The following is a 22,812-nucleotide window of genomic DNA, read 5'->3' as shown; positions in this document are numbered from 1 at the left end:
GAGAACACCAGTAGGTGGCCTTGTAAGCACAAGCAGAAACTTTAACCGCTTGTTCAATTCAATAAGGAGGAAAATCGAAAGATGTCTCAAATTTACAGCTAAAAGTTGTAATCTATTCGTCTAAGAAATGAAATTATTAAAACCTGCATGGGTTACACACGATGGTAAACAAAAGTTAAAAATGGAAAACTAATCTAATCTAGAAGTGTGAAACACATGTTTTGTTCGGCATCGACCGCTTCATCCTTGAGTTTTGATTGTAACGCTTCATAATTTCATTACACCTTTCTGCAGGAAAACCCATATTTTCCATTGATATTCATCCAGATGGTTCAAAGTTTGCTACCGGCGGCCAGGGTGAGTTTTCTGTACCAATGGTTTTGTATAGCAAACTTTTCGCAACCATTATTGAATTGTTATTTGGAAAGGTATTCATAGTGTTTTTTTTTTTTTTTTTTTTTACAGGTGATGATTCAGGTCGTGTTGTTATTTGGAATGTAGCACCAATTGTTAAAGAACAGGCAGAAGAAGATGACAATGTTCCAAAATTACTTTGCCAGATGGACAATCATCTTGGTATAATATATTTATGCCATAAAAATTGAACTTTTAAAGTGATGGAAAGGTTCTCCTTTTGTTTTAGCATGTGTCAATTGTGTCAGATGGTCCAATTCAGGACAGTACCTAGCTTCTGGTGGTGATGACAAACTTGTAATGATCTGGCAGCTCACCCGTTATGCAGGTGATAACCCATAACCTTTTTTTTTTATTAATTTGTGTTTTTACTTTTTTTCATATGCTTGTAGGAAGCACAATATTTGGTGGTGGTGGAAAAACAAATATTGAACACTGGAGATGTGTTTCCACTTTAAGAGGTCATAGTGGAGATGTTTTGGATCTTGGTTGGTCCCCTGATGATCAGTATCTGGCATCGTCTTCAGTAGATAATACAGTTCGTATATGGAATATGCTAAATATGCCCGAATCGATTGCCGTTCTGAAAGGGCACACGGGATTAGTAAAAGGCATTGCGTGGGATCCTATTGGTAATGCAGAGCCGTTAATTCAATGTGGAATGTTTACAAAAATTTTTCTTTAACGATTATTTTAGGGAAATATGTTGCGTCACAATCCGATGATAAAACAGTAAGAGTATGGAAGACAAGTGATTGGAAGCAAGAAACGGTTGTTACAGAACCTTTTGAAGAGGTATTTTATCAAAGAAAATTTAGATGACAATTTCTATAAAAATACTTCACTCATTTAGTGTGGAGGTACAACTCACGTCCTAAGGTTAAATTGGTCACCTGATGGGCAATATTTGGTCTCGGCACATGTAAGATTACAATTTAAGTAGTACTTATTTTGACATGATGATCAGAGCCCGATGAGGTTAAGTCAACGTACATTAGATATATATATATTTTTAAATATTTAGGCCATGAATGGGGGTGGTCCCACGGCACAAATCATTGAACGCGATGGCTGGAAAACGGATAAAGATTTTGTCGGCCATCGAAAAGCCATAACTTGTGTGGTGGGTGAAGATCATGTAACTCTTATTGCTGCAGTTAAAATAAAGTTTTTCTAATAAATCCTTAGAGCTTCAACAGTAACATGCTAAGAAAGTCAGCGTTGCACAAAGGAACCAACTACTGTTGCTGTGCCATAGGTTCCCGAGACAGATCGCTTTCTATTTGGCTAACTTCTCTGAAAAGACCACTTGTTGTCATCCATGAACTCTTCCTTAATTCTGTGAGAAAACCTTTTCACAGTTTTTGAGCTTCTTACATGCTATTTTATCTCCGTGGTTTCTAAATCTAATTTTCTAAATAAAAATTTCTTTTAGGTGCTTGACTTGTCCTGGAGTCGATCTGGCTATCAGCTCATGGCCTGTTCGTGGGACGGATCCGTTGCCTATATTGAGTTTGACGACAAAGAGCTGGGGCAAATTGTGAGTGTGGAAGAAAAGGAGAATCTATTTCAACGAATGTACGGGAAAAAGTCCTTTTCTACGGGTGTTGACAAGAAAGCATCAGTTGTCATTGAAGATCCTGATTGGATTCAGCCACAATTGGTGGGTCCGTCTGTACCTTCCGTCATAGAAGAAGATGGTGGAATGTTGTCTTCCGACTCCCGTGCTTCCAGGACCAGTCAGATTGTAGCCAAGGGTCCCACAGACAAACAGATAGAAACCCGGACAGTGGATGGTAGACGGCGCATCACGCCAGTCTTTATACCACCACTCATGGAAGAAGACGATGCCCAATCTAGTCACGCCAGCAATCATTCTTCAGCTGCTCTGGTTCAGCCAACTTTTAGTAGTTCTACGGAATCGAGGAGCAAAATCGTAGTAGAGAAACGAGACGAAGTGACTAAGCCAGGTCTCTCCAGCACCACTTCTACCTCACCATCCCCACCTCAAGTAAACGCACGGAAGGAGATGTCTAATATTTTACTCAGTCGCAGGCTCGAAAGAAATGAGCCGGAAAGGAGCGTTGTTTCCATTAGAACATCTGGTTCGAGCGCTGCCTCTGTTGCCACTACTGGCATCTCAATATTTCGATCTCCTGATTCCGATAAAGTAGCAATCGCTCCTTTGTCTGTACAGAAATCTTTTTCCGTTCCAGTAAGTTTTATTATAGCATTTCAAGATTTAATTGCTATATTTATACATTCTTCATATCAGGCTTCTTGCGGGAGAAGTTTTGAAATTGAAAACCAATCCTACTTTGTTGGTCATAAAATGGCTGTACACAAGTTAAGCTGCGTGATGCATGGAAAGGTATCTTCTGAACTTCTTGTAATCATTAAATAATGTTGAAAAGGTCATTGTGTGTAGGTTGCGTGGGATATATTTTTGTCAAGTCCCATGATCGGGTGTGCAGCTAGCGTATACTGTGTTGCTGTAACGTGTTCCGATGCAACCCTTCACTGTTTTGCTGTGGGTGACGGCTCGCGGATGATACCTGGCATTAAACTGCAAGGACCGGCGGTCCACCTCAGGGTTCAAGATCATTTTGTATCAGTCGTGACAGCACATGGACAGATGAATGTATGGGATATCATAAAAAGAAAATCTACGCTTAAAACGTCGATTCTCAGTTTAACTGATTCAGGTAAGTCTGGTATGTTATAGAAAACCTTTCCAAACTGGTTGTCACAACTAGCCAACAAATAGATGGATCGGTTACGCTTACCTCGTGCACAATAAGGGATACGGGACTTCCCATTTTGAGCTTTTCGAATAGCAAGACCTACACATATTCCACTGACATGGATACTTGGTATTAAACGTGTTGTACTACTTTCTAGAGAGGAAGTAAGTGATGACTCTTGGCTTTAGGTTACTTCTGGCTGACGCAATGGATCCCCTTCGTAATGGTTCAGACCTACAGGGAATTTCGAGCAGTGGCAGTTTTGGCTCTGGACCAAGCCGAAGCTCCGTGATTAACAATGCGGACTCCAAGATAATCTGCAGTATCAGCTATGCCGATTTGAAAATGAGTGCATTGGCCGAGTTGAACTCACCAGCTGAATATCGAACATGGCTCATGACCAAAGTCAAATATATGGCTCAACAAGGTAAGTTAACTATCTAAAGTTTAAAACAACCTTCATCTAAAACATGATTAATGCATGCTAGGAATGGAGGATCGACTTCGAAGTTTGTGTGAAGATTTGCTTGGCCCCGTACATCGCTCAAGCCAAAGGGGAAAGAATTGGCAACCGACCATACTGGTAAATCTCATTCAATTCGTATTTTAGGTCAGTCTAATCAATCAAGTTTCGGTGAAATCGTAGACGATGAAGAAAAATGACCTGTTGCACCAAGTGCTGCAGGTGATGGCAACCAATGTTAAAATGCAGCGATTGTGCACAGAATTCCAACAGCAGCTTAAAATGCTTACGGAGTTTTGAATATTTAATTTACGAAGAGAAAAAAAAACGACAAGTTTCTTCACAAGCAAATATGACTTGGATAAAAAGAAAAAAGTAACAATATGTTTTCTTTTTTTAATGTTTGGCAATCTAAGCGCCGTTTATGTTCAGCGGTGGCATTGATATTGCTTGATGCTCAGTTATCCGCAAGTAAATCCTGGTGATTTAATTTTTTGATATTAACCTTTTGTTTTGCCTCATTCATTTATTTGGCTGTCTGCCCAGAAGAAAAAATACGAAGGTTAAAACCTGTTACATGCAAAAACGCTCATGTTTATTGCCGTTAGTGACTTACGTAAGTATAAAAAGTGTAATACAAATTCCGATCATTTTAGTAACTCAAACAATATCCATACGGTGGAAGTATTCACATCTTCTCGCTGAATTTTGCGTGCCAATATTTCTTATTAGCACTTTTCGGTTTGCGAGGATTTAAAATGTTTTTTTTTTTTCGCATTACGTCATCCAATGTACATATCACATGAGATTAGAAGGTGTGGTAAGTTGCCTTTAAACTTCTGTCCCGTGTAGCCGTATAGATCTTTTTTTTTTGTGTTTTGTTTTATTGTTTTCTTATTGAAATCGTAATTTTTGTTCAGGAGATTTCTTTGGTGAACGTGAAACCGAACTTTTTGCATTGTGCCATGACAACGCGGGCCATGGATGCGGGGCCACAATAGAAGACAGTCACTCGGCCACCACTGCGTAGAGCCACGTCTCTGAATACCTACGCATTCCAAAGAAGCAATTTGAAATTTTTAGATTGATTGTATGGAGAAATTACCAACCTCATCCCAAATAGGCCGACCGTAGTTGAGTAAGTGCTTCACTTGTCGGATTGTGCAATAGGGGCATCTACCCGTCACCTGAGAGGCTGGTGCTGATGGGACAATCACGTTGGCATCGAGAAGGTCTGTTTGTAACTGCGGAGTAACTGCTAGAGATTCGCGGCAACTGGCACATGGCTCATGGGGATCGGGCATCGTTTTAGTGCCCGTCTGAAACAGCTGGATATCGAGGAAATTCTCCATAACGCTGCCTCTGACGGACTGTTCTTTATCCAAGTCCAGTAGAAGCTCCAAAAACCACTGGAAACTGAGGAGATCCCTATTAACCCACATGAAGTCCACCTAGGTTCAACAAGAGTATGCTGATGTAAGTTAAATCCATGTTCACGCATGTTGTCTAGAACGTACATGACGAAGTTTACCCAGGGAACTGGGAACATTCGTGCAGCAGGATTGATGGCAATGTGGGCAGGCATTCATCGCACTCTGGTATCTGCTCACCAGAGATTGGAGAAGAGAAGCGAACGGTGTTACACCTATTCCGCCGGCAATAAAAAGAGCATGGCGACAATTCCATGCGCGCATTGCCGAGCCACTGTATGGGCCATCCAGCATGATCGGCATCTGCATTCATTAATAAAGTTATTTCAGAAAACAGAGTAGACAAAAGGCTGCTAAAGTGGAATGAAATAGCTACTTCTGTTGGTAACAGATCCCTTATAGGTATTTCTGATATTTTCGGTTGCAGAGACTATGCTTATGGCCACTTCGCTACTTATTGCTGGCAATGAGGTAGATTCCTGTTCATGGAAAGCCGGATTATCCTGGCCCGTTACGGCAACTGACTTCTCCAAGTGCATCGGCATGGACTGGAATGGACTTAATTTATCGGAGATCTGTTGCTGAACAATTCTATGTCTGGATTGTTTTCGTTCTAGGCGTTCGGCGTCTTCTTGACACATAGAGTAAAGCCGCCCCGTCCATCCACCCGCGACTCTCACATGAAGCGTCATGTAATCTTTAAACAAGAAACATCAAACCAACTCGTTTCTAAATAAGTTCTGTTTTTACGTAGATTCATCGATTAACTCATTTGATACCTTCATGTTCGGGGGCACTGCTGATTGTGAACGGATGCCATTCGAACCTGGCCACTCGAGGAATGTTGACGTAAACGTAATCTCCGGCGTGAAACTCGAAATCCGGTGGACGTTCAATTTTTAGTCGCACCACCTATCGTTGATCAGTAACGAACATCTGTGGGTGCTCTTGAGAACAGTCAGCAAGATCTTGGTTGATTTTACATACCTGATTAGGTAACAGTTGGAGCGAGGTGACCTTGGTCCTACCTCGCTCTGAACAACAAATAAATCCAATCCGATAGCCGATCTCAGCAGCGAAAAGACATAGAGGTCCGACGAGCCACTTCCAAACGTTGCCAGCATGCATGATCATCAAAAAGAAGAAAGGAAGGCACAACATATGGGTCCAGTAGAATAGCTGCCCAATAAAAAAAAGACAACAATGTTTTAGTATTGCGCAATGAAAAATCACTTCGAGTCCTTAACAAAAAAGGAAGATTGTTCTGGTAATAATCGGTCGGAGCAACGCTGGCCATAAAATGTCTTAGCTCCAAAATTTTCCCAGGATTGCTTTTGTGAGTGCATTGTAATCCAACATCGTTGGAAAGTGAAGTGTGTCATTTTTTATGACTTATCTTGTAAGTCAGCGTCGAAGGGGAAAGTAGTAGAGGCGAAAGTTGTATTGCTACATACCTCAAAACGACCCGACTTCCGGACCAAACGATGAGAAAAGAGACCCATGATGAATAGGAGAAACAAAATTGCGAAACCACTGGGTGTTACTATTCCGGGAATCCAACCAGCGGTCTTGTCGAAAAGGTAATCCTTCATTTTGGCTCCATTTCCTCGACTCATGATTCCTGTTTTTGTACAGTAGATTTTGTAAACCAGAATGAAATTTAAAAAAGATGACCTTTTTTTTTTAAATGGAAAGTGAAGGCTACACTACCATACATCAAAACGTGTGAGAATGCAAACCGGAGAAAAAAAAGAAAACAAGTTTCTCGCAATTAGAAAATGAAAGCTTATGATCGCTGAGGCACTACTAATCGAAAGTTGCCGTAGACTGTTTAAAAAGGTAACCATTTTAAATATAGGTCTTCTAATCAAAATCCCCGAAATGCAGGTGAGCTGCTGCCTTTTTCGAGAATATGGTGATCGAAGCGCATGGATTGGCGGAAACACAATGAAAAAGTGGTTGTATGGGACATTCAGAAACCATCCCGACTCAAGAAAAAGGAAAGTTTTGGAGGATCTCCAAAAAGATGGAACTTTGGATAAGAGAAACGTGAAAATTCATTCACCGTAGTTAATGATGTGAGCCAACGTGTGGACCACACTGAAGACACAGATGAGCCATCCGATCATTTTATGGAAGTAGATGGTCCGATCAAGCGGTAGAAGCCAGTCCATTCCTTTTGAACGGAGCCATGTGAAGCTTCTCCGGAGCGTAAGTAACAGAACCAGTGCACAGTTAAAATGAAGACACTGACCTAAAAAAAAAAATTATTACAGTGGGTCAGTGGTTAGATTGACGTGCATTGTTACCAGATTTCTAATTAAAGCTTAGGAGATGTATACCTGATGACCTGGCGATTACAATCCACGCACCCGAATGTCTGTATCGATAGACCCGTTCGGCTACCAGAACCAAATGAATGACGATCAAGATGATGCCGAAACTGAAGCATGATCGATGATTGCCTGCGTAATTGATCCATCGGTCCAATCGGCGCATCTTCTTTTTCCTGTATGTAATTTTCTTTTTGTTTCATTTCTTTTTAGTGAGAGAAGAGTTGCAAAAGGTAAAAACATGAAAGTTGTTGCAACATTAGAAAAGAGAAAAAGTCAGAGAAAATGTTAAAAGAAAAATCCCAATGGGTCGTGAATACAAACATTCTCTCTGTCTTGATCTCATAGAGCTTCCCATTTTCTCTTCGGCCTTCCCTACTACCTCATATCCTCTCTCTTTTACCTTAATAATATCTGTTTAAAACACCATGAATAAGTGGACAAGAGAAAAGTGAACAGCTCATGCCATTTTTGTCGCCCGTCACGAATGTATAACGACGCCAATTCTTCTCGCTCCTTTTTCATTCTCATTCCTAGAAGAAGTAAATCTGCATGTCCGCGTTCACTTTCTCCTTCAACGAGGAGACCCTTCTTATCTGAATAACAAGAGGCCACTGTCAGCAGGTGAAGTCACGCCATAAATGAAAAAAGGGAAAAGAAGAAAGAAACGAAAAACAACGATTGTTGTGAGGGTAGCACCAGTAGTCCAAAAAGAACAAAAAGCTCTCCTTTCGCTTCCCCATCGGTAGCAGCACTCCGTGTCTAGTCTACCTGTGTGTATGTGCGTCTGTAAATCCTGCTTTTCTCTTTTTGCTCAACCCATTTTTTGCTCTCTTCTCTTTCGTTCCATCTCTCTTTCTCTTTCTTCCTCTTTCGTCTTTCTCTCTTGGCCGCCTGTATGCGCTTAATATCCCCACGTCCGTAAACACACGCTGAGACGGGCGGTGAAAGTGCGGACACGGAACGATGATGAGGCTCTCCTGCAGCACTCCCTGTATCGAAACAATGGATCATCAAGACAGAACCCACATTTCACCTTGCTACACCTACACGGCTGCTTTTAAAAACAGCGGCAAAAGGAGAGAAATTTGCAACTAGAAAACAACGAATTGGGAATTATACTCAAAATACTTGGCACACTGGTATCCAGAAAACACCTCCTTCCCTCAAATATTAAGCACGCTGGTAAATTACAAAAATAACTTAAAAACCAACTGTTGAATTAGATTTTTCCCCAGGTGCCAAAGGATTGGAGAATTTAGAATAATCGGAGAACTAACCTGAGTGTTTAATTTTTTCTGGTTCTGGATGAAGAACACATACACAACGTGGAAGAGTTATAACATGTTGGGGACCACAGGTAAAATTTTTTCGTGTACTACGATAGAGAGCTACGGGATAAGGGAGGGTGTCCTGTAACGCGTGTAGAGTCGAAGGCAGTCGAAAATAGACTGCCTGCTTACGTGTCCCGCGGTGGATTGGTTGTTTCTTTCTTTTTTTTTCTTCTTTGCTTTAGCTTCTTCAAGCTGCGTACGCTTGCGCGTGCGTACCCCTCCAGCAGCAACAAGGCACCGGCCGCACCAGCTTTCTAACCGTCAAAAGCCTCTCTTCTTCTGTCATTAATTTTTGTTTTGTTTTCTGTTCTTTTTCTGCTCCTTTTCTTTTTCTCTTTTCTATTTCTCTTTTTCTTTGTTGTTTGTACTCTTACGGGTTTCCTTTCGCTCCTACAAAAACACTACCGAATTTAACACTCTCGAATACCACCGGGTGAGCGCACCACACAATTTACCAGCACCATATACTGTATGGCATAGACGCCAAACAAAACCATATAAAACCGTCACACTACTTCAGTAGTCAACCTACTTTTTTTTGTATGCGGAGGGATTACTCTTAAGTCTCTCAAAAGTAAAATTAAATGTTTGTTTATCTGTTGGTTCTGATTGAGCATGAAAACAAAAGGGAAAAGAAAACATCAGAAAGCTAAAGGAAAAAATTAAGGTAAGTTGTATACTAGAGTCAACATTTGTCGTGATTGATGCGTATCTTTTTCTACGAGAAACGCCCTTGATTATTTCATTCTATTGTCAGTCTTTCTCTTTCACTGGGCTTCTCATGTATTCTCTCTTTTAGGTTTTGCGTCGTTCGCCAGCTATACCTTGCGATTCTTGCACGTCGAAAAGAAGGCGCCATTCAAAAGAGTTTCTAAACAAAAAAAAAAAAAAACGCGAAGACCTGTTGGAGCTGCAGATGAACATCTCCCCTGGATCCACTTAACTTTTACTTTCAGCGTAAACCACTACCAGGTACAACGTATACCTAATCAATGCATAAGACTACGGTGGTAATACCTCCTCTCTTTTTCCTTCCTATTTTAAAAAGAAACTAGCAGCAAAAAAGACACATCGAAAGCACCTTTTTTGAGATAATACCGATGCCTCTAGTAAGAAATTAAAAAATTACGAAACGCACATGAACCACAGAGGCATGGAACGAGGAGAAAAGATGGAAAGGGTTGTCATCTGGAGGTGGAGTGAGAGTGTGTCTTGTAATTGTAGACGCAAAGTTCCTTATCTATTTTGCGAGAGGAGAAAACAGTTGGGAGGCAGAATTTCTTTTTATGATCCCAGAAATATAACGCGCCCATCTACCTGTGCACCTTTCTCTCTCTCTTTCAAATGCGTGATCTCACTTGCGCCTGGAAACCCCAACAGGTTTTTAGTTTTTATTTTTCTTCTTTCTCTCTATTTTTTCTCTTTCTAGTGTTAGCTGGGTGTATCATAGTGGCGTGCCGCATGTCCTACGTTTATATTAGAAAGCCTCGACTGTTGAGCTGCCGTTCTGTCTGTCTAGGGGCACTAGATCAGGCCAAAGAAGTCGAAAGATCACATAACTTTTAAGTTATCAGCGCTCGAGCATACCGCATCCAAAATTAAATAGGAAATAGAGTTTAAAGAAAACAAAAAAGAAGAAAGAAATAATACAGAAATGAAATGAGGAAAAACAATAAAATGTATTATCGATTACACTGTCCAATTATGAATATCTCTTTTTCCCTGTTGGAATCATTCTTTCTCTTTTATATTTCATGTCTTATGCGAGGAGAAATTGTGAAGCAATCACCGGCAAACAGTGTAACTAAATTATCCATTGTAAAGTATATAGCGAAAAACGTGAATTTTTGCGTTTGCGTCTTTTAAAAATTCGTGAATTGCATACACGCTGATATGCCTTGAGTTGTTGTCTCGTTTGAATGCTTTTTTCTTGGGCATTATTTGTATGAACTTCTGCATATTATACATAAATGGCGGACTACGTCGGCAGTAAAACGGCATAGGTTGCCAGAATCATCACCGTTGAAATGATGACCTTCTTTTCTTTATAGACCTATACACAAGGCCGAACGTGCTGGTAGCCTTTACCTATTACACCCAACAACCGTGAATTCTTTGCCAAGGCCTGCATCGTTCTTCGCTTTCCTTGTGTGAACAATAGGACAATGTAACTTCCTAAGTTCTCAAATACAGTCAATAACTTCCTACATCCTTACACTGCGCCAAACCCTTTCCGTTTGCTCACCTGAAGTTTTGGTAAATTATCTACAACAAAAGGCGAAAAAACAACTAAAACTTTCGTTCCATTTTCCAAGTATTCCGCAAAACGCCACCTATGTGTTGTAAAAGCAAATCGCAATTTGAACTTAATATAATTGAAAATAAGATTATTTGGCTTTGTGAAATTCCATAATACGCTTGGAGAAGCACTGTAATTGTTTTCGGTTTGTGATTTATCGTACAAAAGAATATAATAAAATAAACAAATTTTTAACTTAAAAGAAAATTACTTCTTCTTAGGTCAGTTCTAGAAATTGAGCAATGATCGTCACGTGATGTAAAAGGCCAATCAAAGCATAGTTCGGATCGTCTGCTCTGAATTTTGCCGCCTTTTTACTTAACAAACCAAAGTTTAGAGATTGAAATATCTGGAAAAGTATCAGATAGGTTTTTTCGTTCTTAATATCGTTTCCACTCTATTTCATCTTAGCAATTTTACGAAGATTCAGCTATTTTTAGCATCTCAATGGATTTTGAATGGATTGGCGATCCTATTTCCGTCAATGAGGCCGCCAGACAATTAACTTCAAAGACAAGAACTTTTTATAAGTACGAAAGGATTTTATTACAGTTTTCTCTTGTGAAACCATTGAATAATAATCCAACCATGTTGTAGGACATGTAAATATTTAGGAACAGAATATAATATTGGTGACCATGTTCTAATTGCAAATTCTGAGGCTGATGACCCAGAATCGTTCCGTCATTGCTATGTAGCATCACTAGTCTACATGTATGAAATGAGTAAGCCTTTAAATTTAGTCATGTCATTCTTTCATTTTAAATGCATTTCATTAACCAGAATCTAACAAGAAAGACCCTTTTCGGGCCCAAGTTCAATGGTATTCAAGAGTAGAACAGCTTTCAAAGAACCTCAGAAAAGATGGTGTTCATCCACCACTTGATGATGCATGGGAGTTGGTTCATGAAGGGCAACGATACAAAGGTGATGTCAGCATTGAAACCATCTTTGACAAATGTAGTGTTTTGATCTGTGAAGAAAATGAAGTTCCTAGAGGTGTTGGAAAACAAAAAAAGTTGTGCACATTCTTCTGTCGCTTTGCGCTTGGTCCGAAGAATTCACGCGATCTTGTTTCGGTTAAAGAATCTTTAACAAAACAATTGGCAGACATGACTGCAAAGACATTAGTAGATTCGTTTTCTGCCATCAACCAAAGTGATAAAGAGCCAACAACGCCGCGAAGAATATCAACAAGATCTCGGAAGATGTCAGAGAACGACAATACTGATTCTAGCGTTCATCCAGAGCTAATTAATACCCCTCGATCAAGCACGAGAAACAGGCAACCTTCACGTCAGTTGGATAATGGCAAAAATGAATCTTGCATCCCCTCGGCATCCATTAATACGCCTCGATCAAGCAGGAGAAATAGACAGCCATTATTGTTAGTGGATAGCGAAGACGATGAATCTAGTGTACATACTGGGCCTATTAATACTCCACGGTCTAGCAAGAGAATTAAACAACCACCACGTTGCCTAGACGAAACTCTTCCAAGTCCGCTAAAAAATTCCACATTTAGCATTAGCAGCAACAAGACTAAAGAGCTCTGCATTGTGATTCAAAGGTGCAAAGTCACGCCGAATAAAGAAATATCTGCTGTGGAGCTGGATCAAGCTAGCAAGGTTAAAGCAAGGAAAAAACTTGATTTAGAAACGCCTGTGACCCCGACAAAGGTAAGCACATTTCAGTTTAGCCACCTCGGTATAAAAAAATGGCAGCATTCTTGAATATTTTAATCTGTGGTGTTGTATATGCTTTAAAGAGTTACGTTTATTTTGACTGGCTTATTTTGAAGGCAGTAGAACAGAAAACTCCGAAAAAGCCAAAGAGGGCTGGATCAGTGACACCTGGATCTACTCAGAAGAAGCGATTGAGGTTAACACCTGCGATTTCCTCGCGTTCTGGTAACCTAACCGAACCTACTTCGCCGCTTGGCGAAATTCGGCGTCGTCTTCATGTTGCTGCTGTGCCTCAGACCTTACCATGCCGAGAAGACGAGTTCGATCACATCTACAATTATGTAGAAGGTATTTAAAAAATTTATTTGTGCATTCCTTATTGTGATAACTTGTTCAATCAGGGAAATTGGCTGATGGAATTGGCGGATGTATGTACATCAGCGGCGTGCCAGGTACTGGAAAAACAGCCACCGTCAGTGAAGTGATACGGGTGTTAAAAGAGAGCCAAACTGAAGGCGATCTTCCTGATTTTAAGCTTATTGAAGTCAATGGCATGAAATTGACGGCACCCCAACAGATCTATGTCCAGATTTGGAACCAGCTAACAGGGAGTAAGGTAACGGCTGATAAAGCCGCTAAATTGCTCCACGCCAAGTTTTCGACTAATGGTCCACGCCATCGGCCAACTGTCCTGATTGTTGACGAGCTTGATCTGCTGTGGACTAGGCAGCAGGATGTACTATATAAGTAAAGCTATTTTTTTCTTATTCGTTGGTGAACTTTTCCTAACTTGTTAACTCGTAGTATTTTTGAATGGCCTAACCGACCCAAAGCTCAGCTTACTGTGCTAGCTATCGCAAATACGATGGATTTGCCGGAAAGATTGTTGATGAACCGAGTCTCATCACGAATGGGATTGACTCGTTTAACGTTTCAGCCTTACAAAGTGAAGCAACTTCAAACGATTATCTCGTCGAGGTATGTGGATAAATGCGGGATATAACAATCACATTTTGCATCCTTTTTTTCTGTTTAGACTGGAAAATTTGGTATACTTTGAACCAGAGGCAGTAGAGTTTATTGCTAGAAAGGTGTCTGCTGCTTCAGGGGATGCTCGCCGCGCGCTTGATATTTCCCGAAGAGCTGCTGAATTGGCTGAGAAGGGAAGCCATAATATGTATAGCTGTCATCCCGTTTAAATTTTTTTTTTAAATACCTTTTGACAATAATTGTATTCAATTCAGTAGCAGTCCAACCAAATCACCATCAAAGAGAGGCGCGCACCCCAGCAAATCAACGGTCACGATGCAACATGTCCAAGCCGCAATTGAGGAGATGTTTTCGTCACCTAAATTATTAGCTATTCAAGTATGATCTTAATCATAGAACCTTTAAGAATCTTTTAGTTGAATGAAAACATCCATCCATGTTTAGGCATGCAGTTTGCACGAGCAATTGTTCCTCAACGCCCTTGTGCAAGAATTCAATCGGACAGGAGTAGAGGAATCAGTTTTCGACCAAGTAATTCGACAACATTATACGCTATGTGATTTAGAAGGTACCAATTTGTTTTTTATTTATATTTTCCCGGTTAGATTGGTCACTTATTGACTCTTTTTTTTATGGGACTGTTAAGGAATGTCCAGACCAAATGTGTCAGAGTTACTGTCGGTCTGCGCTTCGTTATGTAGCAGTCGATTAATACTATCTGAGCATGGCCGGAACGATATCCGCCAAAAGGTACGACTCAATATCGGAATTGATGATGTTTCTTATGCTTTGAAGTGTCTCTGAATCAAACCTTGCCATTTTAATTTACCGAATTTTTCCGTCGGCTTGTGTTTTTTAAATAAATAATTTGGAATCGATAATGTGTGGAAGTTTCCAAACAAAGGAAACAAAGCAACATTTCACAACGGGGCATTCGGCTACTAGCTAATCTTTCTTTTAATGTTCCTCTATTCATTCATGATTTAGATTTAGATCATGATTTAGCAGTCTTTTTATTGATTCCAGGAATTAAGGTTTATTTTAAGGATGCTTACTTTTAACTTCCGTTCAACATGACAACTTCTTACTGTAGGTATCTACGTGACGCGTTTTCACTCATACAATTTGTCGCTCGCTTACAAAATTTTTGTTTTCTTTTGAAACTGTTAGGAATTTTATGTCTAGCATACTCGATTCTTATCTATTTAACTAACAGCCGTCTTCTGACAAACAATCGTTTGTATTCAAACCCCAGCTATCATAATCTTCTGGTGTGTCACTTGCTTTATTTTTTATTTGGCTGAAAAATGTGTCCCAAAACTGGGTTATAGTATACATAGGTATATACGTGTTGTCTCTCTTGTTTGCTATTGGTTTACGAGTGTAGGTGATTGAGTCTTAGACTTAAGGATTTGTTATACGCTTGCGCAACTGCCGCGATAAAACTTTGATGATAACCTTGTTGAGGACAACGTTCTACGCATTTCCAAGCCGACACATCAAACGACTTTATTGTTGCACCATTTGAAAGCAAACCTAGATTAAAATTAGCTTCAGTTTGGTAGATAATCTGCCCAAACCGTAGCTCACGAGGTACGTAAAAACAAATATGGATACCATGGCGGTAGACCCGATGGCTTCAACGAGATATAGGTACAATTTATTAAACTGCCCACTTAAGATATGGGATCGCACGATGGACTTAATTCCATGTTCACTAGATACTCGTCTGCTATATAATGAAGCTAGAAGTATTTTTAGGAGCAGTTGGAGAAGGTAGTTTTTGGGAGAGAAAAAAAGCCTACGGCAATGCGTTTCTTTGGATTGGTTTTACTCATTTTGGCCCAGCTGAGCGCTGGTCTTGGCTATTCTTTGCAGAGAGCTAACAAAGCAGGTGTGTTTAAAATTACATGGTTTTAATCCACAAGTCTACCTTTTTTTATCAAATGATGTCTCAATTAATATTTTCTTAGGATGTGCATTCAACTTGGACATTAGCTCACCCACTTTTCCTCCTCATCTAATTGATGGCAATAAGAAAATTGTATTGCCAGTCATAGAGGGCACAGCCAGAATCATAAACCTAAGCGAAGGCCAGCAAGTTACAGTTAGCTGTCTGGGAACCGGAAATTCACTGCTTGCGACTGGCTTGCAGCTGAATCCGGCCACATGCATGGCTAGTTCCAATTTGCAGCTGTCAGACGGAACTGAGTTCTCTTACGGTCAATTAGGTTGCCTTAAGCAAAACGAGGAAACCTTGATGGAACAAGGAACATGCGCAAATGGACCAGGAACGTTTATTCGAAATGGATGGGAATTTGGGGCCGATTTCGTCCCTTTGTTCGACATGTGTCACGATGAGGTTTTGGCTTTGAATTACTATTCCATCGACACCGTATATGGCCGCTCAGCAAATGCGGATGACAAGACTAACGAACGGCCGTCTTTCAGCCAAGACGTCTATTACCCTGGTCTGAGTGTTAACACACTCTACACGCAAGCAGAACAAACCAACACGATTGCCATGATAGTTGGCTCTCAAGAACTGGCTGCCCAATACATCAGACCGAACACGGAATATTATTTGTCGCGCGGGCACATGGCTCCGGACGGAGACTTCATTGATGCTGCTAGCCAAGATGCTAGCTACTATTTTATGAATACGGCACCTCAATTTCAAACATTTAACAACGGAAACTGGAAGTATGTTATCTTTATTCCATTTTGCACTTTGCGTGTGTGTACATTAACTTTATTAATTTATATTTTTTTACAGATATTTAGAGATTGGCGTCCGTGATGTAGCACTTGCGCGTCAACTTGATCTAACGATTTACACGGGAACGTTTTCTGTCATGACACTGGCTGATATCAACGGTGTTCAGCAGCCTATTTACCTCGCATTCGATGCCAATAACAACGGTTTACTGCCAGCTCCAAAATATTTCTGGAAATTAATCCATGAACCCATCTCAAATACTGCCACTGCTGTTATTGGAATTAACAGTCCCTATTTAGACCCTGTGATGCCAGAAGATATCATATGTCCCGATGTGTGCGATCAAATTCCTTGGGTGAATGATGCAATTTTCCAATTGACAAATATTGCTAGAGGTTACACATTCTGCTGTACTGCCGCTGAGCTTCACAATGCTGTCAGTTTTGCTCCGAACATGGATGTACCTCTTTTTATTTAATCCCTGGATCTGGATCTATTGGAGTCAGAAGACAAAAAAACCCCTTAAATAAGCCATTAAAAAATAAATAATAATCAACACTATGCTATTAGTTTTCCAAATAAATTTTAGGATTTTTACGTTCAACTCTAAAACTATTACACTCATTGAACAATAAATTTGATTTCCGTGATATTCATTCAATTCAGAATCGAACGCTGATTTCGATTGTCATTGGTTTTCTCGTTTAACCAGCCGTTTTTTAAATTAACGAAAACAGTGCTGCTAGCGCACCAACTTAATTTATGGTTTTTAACGTTTTAAGAAAAAACTATAATGCCAATTGAAAAATAAACTAGATTTCCGTGATTTTCATTCAATTCTGAATCGAAATCATGTATTTAAAGCAAAATTTGAAATTTGGCCAAAAATGAAAAAGTGGGAAGGGTATAGCCTTCCCACTTTTGTCAAAATCGGCAAAAAACGACATCTCTTGAAATTCCACAAAAATCACACGGCATAATCGAAATTGAACGCTGATTTCGATTGTGTCATTGGTTTTCTCGTTTAACCAGCCGTTTTTTAAATTAACTGCTAGCACACCAACTTAATTTATGGTTTTTAACGTTTTAAGAAAAAACTATAATGCCAATTGAAAAATAAACTAGATTTCCGTGATTTTCATTCAATTCTGAATCGAAATCATGTATTTAAAGCAAAATTTGAAATTTGGCCAAAAATGAAAAAGTGGGAAGGGTATAGCCTTCCCACTTTTGTCAAAATCGGCAAAAAACGACATCTCTTGAAATTCCACAAAAATCACACGGCATAATCGAAATTGAACGCTGATTTCGATTGTGTCATTGGTTTTCTCGTTTAACCAGCCGTTTTTTAAATTAACGAAAAATGCTAGCGCACCAACTTAATTTATGGTTTTTAACGTTTTAAGAAAAAACTATAATGCCAATTGAAAAATAAACTAGATTTCCGTGATTTTCATTCAATTCTGAATCGAAATCATGTATTTAAAGCAAAATTTGAAATTTGGCCAAAAAATGAAAAAAGTGGGAAGGGTATAGCCTTCCCACTTTTGTCAAAATCGGCAAAAAACGACATCTCTTGAAATTCCACAAAAATCACACGGCATAATCGAAATTGAACGCTGATTTCGATTGTGTCATTGGTTTTCTCGTTTGACCAGCCGTTTTTTAAATTAACCTGCTAGCGCACCAACTTAATTTATGGTTTTTAACGTTTTAAGAAAAAACTATAATGCCAATTGAAAAATAAACTAGATTTCCGTGATTTTCATTCAATTCTGAATCGAAATCATGTATTTAAAGCAAAATTTGAAATTTGGCCAAAAATGAAAAAGTGGGAAGGGTATAGCCTTCCCACTCACTTTGTCAAAATCGGCAAAAAACGACATCTCTTGAAATTCCACAAAAATCACACGGCATAATCGAAATTGAACGCTGATTTCGATTGTGTCATTGGTTTTCTCGTTTGACCAGCCGTTTTTTAAATTAACTGCTAGCGCACCAACTTAATTTATGGTTTTTAACGTTTTAAGAAAAAACTATAATGCCAATTGAAAAATAAACTAGATTTCCGTGATTTTCATTCAATTCTGAATCGAAATCATGTATTTAAAGCCAAATTTGAAATTTGGCCAAAAATGAAAAAGTGGGAAGGGTATAGCCTTCCCACTTTTGTCAAAATCGGCAAAAAACGACATCTCTTGAAATTCCACAAAAATCACACGGCATAATCGAAATTGAACGCTGATTTCGATTGTGTCATTGGTTTTCTCGTTTAACCAGCCGTTTTTTAAATTAACGAAAACAGTGCTGATAGCGCACCAACTTAATTTATGGTTTTTAACGTTTTAAGAAAAAACTATAATGCCAATTGAAAAATAAACTAGATTTCCGTGATTTTCATTCAATTCTGAATCGAAATCATGTATTTAAAGCAAAATTTGAAATTTGGCCAAAAATGAAAAAGTGGGAAGGGTATAGCCTTCCCACTTTTGTCAAAATCGGCAAAAAACGACATCTCTTGAAATTCCACAAAAATCACACGGCATAATCGAAATTGAACGCTGATTTCGATTGTGTCATTGGTTTTCTCGTTTAACCAGCCGTTTTTTAAATTAAAAAAAGCTGCTAGCGCACCAACTTAATTTATGGTTTTTAACGTTTTAAGAAAAAACTATAATGCCAATTGAAAAATAAACTAGATTTCCGTGATTTTCATTCAATTCTGAATCGAAATCATGTATTTAAAGCAAAATTTGAAATTTGGCCAAAAATGAAAATGAAAAAGTGGGAAGGGTATAGCCTTCCCACTTTTGTCAAAATCGGCAAAAAACGACATCTCTTGAAATTCCACAAAAATCACACGGCATAATCGAAATTGAACGCTGATTTCGATTGTGTCATTGGTTTTCTCGTTTAACCAGCCGTTTTTTAAATTAACAAATGCTAGCGCACCAACTTAATTTATGGTTTTTAACGTTTTAAGAAAAAACTATAATGCCAATTGAAAAATAAACTAGATTTCCGTGATTTTCATTCAATTCTGAATCGAAATCATGTATTTAAAGCAAAATTTGAAATTTGGCCAAAAATGAAAAAGTGGGAAGGGTATAGCCTTCCCACTTTTGTCAAAATCGGCAAAAAACGACATCTCTTGAAATTCCACAAAAATCACACGGCATAATCGAAATTGAACGCTGATTTCGATTGTGTCATTGGTTTTCTCGTTTAACCAGCCGTTTTTTAAATTAAAAAACTGCTAGACGCACCAACTTAATTTATGGTTTTTAACGTTTTAAGAAAAAACTATAATGCCAATTGAAAAATAAACTAGATTTCCGTGATTTTCATTCAATTCTGAATCGAAATCATGTATTTAAAGCAAAATTTGAAATTTGGCCAAAAATGAAAAAGTGGGAAGGGTTTAGCCTTCCCACTTTTGTCAAAATCGGCAAAAAACGACATCTCTTGAAATTCCACAAAAATCACACGGCATAATCGAAATTGAACGCTGATTTCGATTGTGTCATTGGTTTTCTCGTTTAACCAGCCGTTTTTTAAATTAACTGCTAGCGCACCAACTTAATTTATGGTTTTTAACGTTTTAAGAAAAAACTATAATGCCAATTGAAAAATAAACTAGATTTCCGTGATTTTCATTCAATTCTGAATCGAAATCATGTATTTAAAGCAAAATTTGAAATTTGGCCAAAAATGAAAAAGTGGGAAGGGTATAGCCTTCCCACTTTTGTCAAAATCGGCAAAAAACGACATCTCTTGAAATTCCACAAAAATCACACGGCATAATCGAAATTGAACGCTGATTTCGATTGTGTCATTGGTTTTCTCGTTTAACCAGCCGTTTTTTAAATTAACTGCTAGCGCACCAACTTAATTTATGGTTTTTAACGTTTTAAGAAAAAACTATAATGCCAATTGAAAAATAAACTAGATTTCCGTGATTTTCATTCAATTCTGAATCGAAATCATGTATTTAAAGCCAAAATTTGAAATTTGGCCAAAAATGAAAAAGTGGGAAGGGTATAGCCTTCCCACTTTTGTCAAAATCGGCAAAAAACGACATCTCTTGAAATTCCACAAAAATCACACGGCATAATCGAAATTGAACGCTGATTTCGATTGTGTCATTGGTTTTCTCGTTTAACCAGCCGTTTTTTAAATTAACAATGCTAGCGCACCAACTTAATTTATGGTTTTTAACGTTTTAAGAAAAAACTATAATGCCAATTGAAAAATAAACTAGATTTCCGTGATTTTCATTCAATTCTGAATCGAAATCATGTATTTAAAGCAAAAATTTGAAATTTTTGGAAAAAATGAAAAAGTGGGAAGGGTATAGCCTTCCCACTTTTGTCAAAATCGGCAAAAAACGACATCTCTTGAAATTCCACAAAAATCACACGGCATAATCGAAATTGAACGCTGATTTCGATTGTGTCATTGGTTTTCTCGTTTAACCAGCCGTTTTTTAAATTAACGAAAGCTAGCGCACCAACTTAATTTATGGTTTTTAACGTTTTAAGAAAAAACTATAATGCCAATTGAAAAATAAACTAGATTTCCGTGATTTTCATTCAATTCTGAATCGAAATCATGTATTTAAAGCAAAATTTGAAATTTATGCAAAAATGAAAAAGTGGGAAGGGTATAGCCTTCCCACTTTTGTCAAAATCGGCAAAAAACGACATCTCTTGAAATTCCACAAAAATCACACGGCATAATCGAAATTGAACGCTGATTTCGATTGTGTCATTGGTTTTCTCGTTTGACCAGCCGTTTTTTAAATTAACTGCTAGCGCACCAACTTAATTTATGGTTTTTAACGTTTTAAGAAAAAACTATAATGCCAATTGAAAAATAAACTAGATTTCCGTGATTTTCATTCAATTCTGAATCGAAATCATGTATTTAAAGCAAAATTTGAAATTTGGCCAAAAATGAAAAAGTGGGAAGGGTATAGCCTTCCCACTTTTGTCAAAATCGGCAAAAAACGACATCTCTTGAAATTCCACAAAAATCACACGGCATAATCGAAATTGAACGCTGATTTCGATTGTGTCATTGGTTTTCTCGTTTAACCAGCCGTTTTTAAATTAAATTAACTGCTAGCGCACCAACTTAATTTATGGTTTTTAACGTTTTAAGAAAAAACTATAATGCCAATTGAAAAATAAACTAGATTTCCGTGATTTTCATTCAATTCTGAATCGAAATCATGTATTTAAAGCAAAATTTGCAAATTTGGCAAAAATGAAAAAGTGGGAAGGGTATAGCCTTCCCACTTTTGTCAAAATCGGCAAAAAACGACATCTCTTGAAATTCCACAAAAATCACACGGCATAATCGAAATTGAACGCTGATTTCGATTGTGTCATTGGTTTTCTCGTTTTTCCAATTTTTAAAATTAACTCGTTTTTTCATTTTTTAATTCCTAGCGCACCAACTTAATTTATGGTTTTTAACGTTTTAAGAAAAAACTATAATGCCAATTGAAAAATAAACTAGATTTCCGTGATTTTCATTCAATTCTGAATCGAAATCATGTATTTAAAGCAAAATTTGAAATTTGGCCAAAAATGAAAAAGTGGGAAGGGTATAGCCTTCCCACTTTTGTCAAAATCGGCAAAAAACGACATCTCTTGAAATTCCACAAAAATCACACGGCATAATCGAAATTGAACGCTGATTTCGATTGTGTCATTGGTTTTCTCGTTTAACCAGCCGTTTTTTAAATTAACTGCTAGCGCACCAACTTAATTTATGGTTTTTAACGTTTTAAGAAAAAACTATAATGCCAATTGAAAAATAAACTAGATTTCCGTGATTTTCATTCAATTCTGAATCGAAATCATTATTTAAAGTTTTAAAACAAAATTTGAAATTTGGGGGGGTTAAAAAAAAAAAGGGGGGGGGTAAAGCCTTCCCACTTTTGTCAAAATGGCAAAAAACGACATCTCTTGAAATTCCCCCAAAATCACACGGCATAATCGAAATTGAACGCTGATTTCGATTGTGTCATTGGTTTTCTCGTTTAACCAGCCGTTTTTTAAATTAACTGCTAGCGCACCAACTTAATTTATGGTTTTTAACGTTTTAAGAAAAAACTATAATGCCAATTGAAAAATAAACTAGATTTCCGTGATTTTCATTCAATTCTGAATCGAAATCATGTATTTAAAGCAAAATTTGAAATTTGGCCAAAAATGAAAAAGTGGGAAGGGTATAGCCTTCCCACTTTTGTCAAAATCGGCAAAAAACGACATCTCTTGAAATTCCACAAAAATCACACGGCATAATCGAAATTGAACGCTGATTTCGATTGTGTCATTGGTTTTCTCGTTTAACCAGCCGTTTTTTAAATTAACTGCTAGCGCACCAACTTA

The 22,812-nt window shown here is 38.2% G+C and overlaps 4 protein-coding genes across 5 annotated transcripts; 3 read left to right on the top strand and 1 right to left on the bottom strand.

Moving 5' to 3' along the window:
• Positions 1 to 8: 8 nt before the first annotated feature.
• Positions 9 to 4,125, top strand: LOC116929490 (protein HIRA homolog). The gene is made up of 16 exons (XM_045168257.1): positions 9 to 164; positions 295 to 357; positions 466 to 576; positions 644 to 742; positions 807 to 1,046; positions 1,112 to 1,209; positions 1,268 to 1,336; positions 1,439 to 1,537; positions 1,603 to 1,755; positions 1,850 to 2,629; positions 2,690 to 2,785; positions 2,843 to 3,119; positions 3,182 to 3,287; positions 3,347 to 3,585; positions 3,647 to 3,741; positions 3,805 to 4,125. The coding sequence occupies exons 1-16, from the start codon at positions 128 to 130 to the stop codon at positions 3,919 to 3,921; spliced, it is 2,679 nt and encodes an 892-aa protein (XP_045024192.1). The 5' UTR covers positions 9 to 127; the 3' UTR covers positions 3,922 to 4,125.
• Positions 4,126 to 4,194: 69 nt separating this feature from the next.
• LOC116929478 (NADPH oxidase 5) lies at positions 4,195 to 8,869 on the bottom strand. The gene is made up of 10 exons (XM_045168259.1): positions 8,665 to 8,869; positions 7,394 to 7,560; positions 7,117 to 7,305; positions 6,506 to 6,672; positions 6,039 to 6,230; positions 5,831 to 5,963; positions 5,570 to 5,748; positions 5,139 to 5,354; positions 4,731 to 5,072; positions 4,195 to 4,669 (listed from the first exon to the last, which is right to left on the bottom strand). The coding sequence occupies exons 2-10, from the start codon at positions 7,548 to 7,550 to the stop codon at positions 4,538 to 4,540; spliced, it is 1,707 nt and encodes a 568-aa protein (XP_045024194.1). The 5' UTR covers positions 7,551 to 7,560; positions 8,665 to 8,869; the 3' UTR covers positions 4,195 to 4,537.
• Positions 8,870 to 11,266: 2,397 nt separating this feature from the next.
• LOC116929464 (origin recognition complex subunit 1) lies at positions 11,267 to 14,573 on the top strand. 2 transcript variants are annotated; one of them, XM_032936732.2, is made up of 10 exons: positions 11,267 to 11,547; positions 11,615 to 11,742; positions 11,801 to 12,696; positions 12,819 to 13,050; positions 13,104 to 13,449; positions 13,507 to 13,680; positions 13,739 to 13,879; positions 13,950 to 14,070; positions 14,137 to 14,260; positions 14,339 to 14,573. In XM_032936732.2, exons 1-10 carry the CDS (start codon positions 11,465 to 11,467, stop codon positions 14,494 to 14,496), a joined length of 2,403 nt encoding a protein of 800 aa, XP_032792623.1. In that variant the 5' UTR covers positions 11,267 to 11,464; the 3' UTR covers positions 14,497 to 14,573. The 2 variants fall into 2 exon arrangements, with proteins under 2 accessions (XP_032792623.1, XP_032792614.1); XM_032936723.2 differs by having other exon boundaries at positions 13,947 to 14,070.
• Positions 14,574 to 15,429: 856 nt separating this feature from the next.
• On the top strand, positions 15,430 to 17,063 carry LOC116929485. Its single transcript, XM_032936757.2, has 3 exons — positions 15,430 to 15,586; positions 15,666 to 16,395; positions 16,469 to 17,063. The coding sequence occupies exons 1-3, from the start codon at positions 15,502 to 15,504 to the stop codon at positions 16,887 to 16,889; spliced, it is 1,236 nt and encodes a 411-aa protein (XP_032792648.2). The 5' UTR covers positions 15,430 to 15,501; the 3' UTR covers positions 16,890 to 17,063.
• The last annotated feature ends 5,749 nt before the right edge of the window (positions 17,064 to 22,812 follow it).

The sequence above is a fragment of the Daphnia magna genome, linkage group LG1 (assembly GCF_020631705.1).
Source record: "Daphnia magna isolate NIES linkage group LG1, ASM2063170v1.1, whole genome shotgun sequence".
Taxonomy (NCBI): domain Eukaryota; kingdom Metazoa; phylum Arthropoda; class Branchiopoda; order Diplostraca; family Daphniidae; genus Daphnia; species Daphnia magna.
This window is presented reverse-complemented; position numbering and strand designations above follow the sequence as displayed.

Bases quoted from the DNA above. Each gene is read 5' to 3' on its own strand.
- LOC116929490 (XM_045168257.1), top strand. From the start codon at position 128: ATGAAATTATTAAAACCTGCATGGGTTACACACGATG. The intron at 577-643 runs GTATAATATATT...CTTTTGTTTTAG, and splicing joins CCAGATGGACAATCATCTTG to CATGTGTCAATTGTGTCAGA. The intron at 1,047-1,111 runs GTAATGCAGAGC...CGATTATTTTAG, and splicing joins CATTGCGTGGGATCCTATTG to GGAAATATGTTGCGTCACAA.
- LOC116929478 (XM_045168259.1), bottom strand. From the start codon at position 7,550: ATGCGCCGATTGGACCGATGGATCAATTACGCAGGCAATCATCGATCA. The intron at 6,231-6,505 runs GTATGTAGCAAT...TTTATTGGGCAG, and splicing joins GGAAGTCGGGTCGTTTTGAG to CTATTCTACTGGACCCATAT. The intron at 5,749-5,830 runs GTATCAAATGAG...TCTTGTTTAAAG, and splicing joins CAGTGCCCCCGAACATGAAG to ATTACATGACGCTTCATGTG.
- LOC116929464 (XM_032936723.2), top strand. From the start codon at position 11,465: ATGGATTTTGAATGGATTGGCGATCCTATTTCCGTCAATGAGGCCGCC. The intron at 12,697-12,818 runs GTAAGCACATTT...CTTATTTTGAAG, and splicing joins CGCCTGTGACCCCGACAAAG to GCAGTAGAACAGAAAACTCC. The intron at 14,261-14,338 runs GTACCAATTTGT...GGGACTGTTAAG, and splicing joins TACGCTATGTGATTTAGAAG to GAATGTCCAGACCAAATGTG.
- LOC116929485 (XM_032936757.2), top strand. From the start codon at position 15,502: ATGCGTTTCTTTGGATTGGTTTTACTCATTTTGGCCCAGCTGAGCGCT. The intron at 15,587-15,665 runs GTGTGTTTAAAA...ATATTTTCTTAG, and splicing joins GCAGAGAGCTAACAAAGCAG to GATGTGCATTCAACTTGGAC. The intron at 16,396-16,468 runs GTATGTTATCTT...ATTTTTTTACAG, and splicing joins TTTAACAACGGAAACTGGAA to ATATTTAGAGATTGGCGTCC.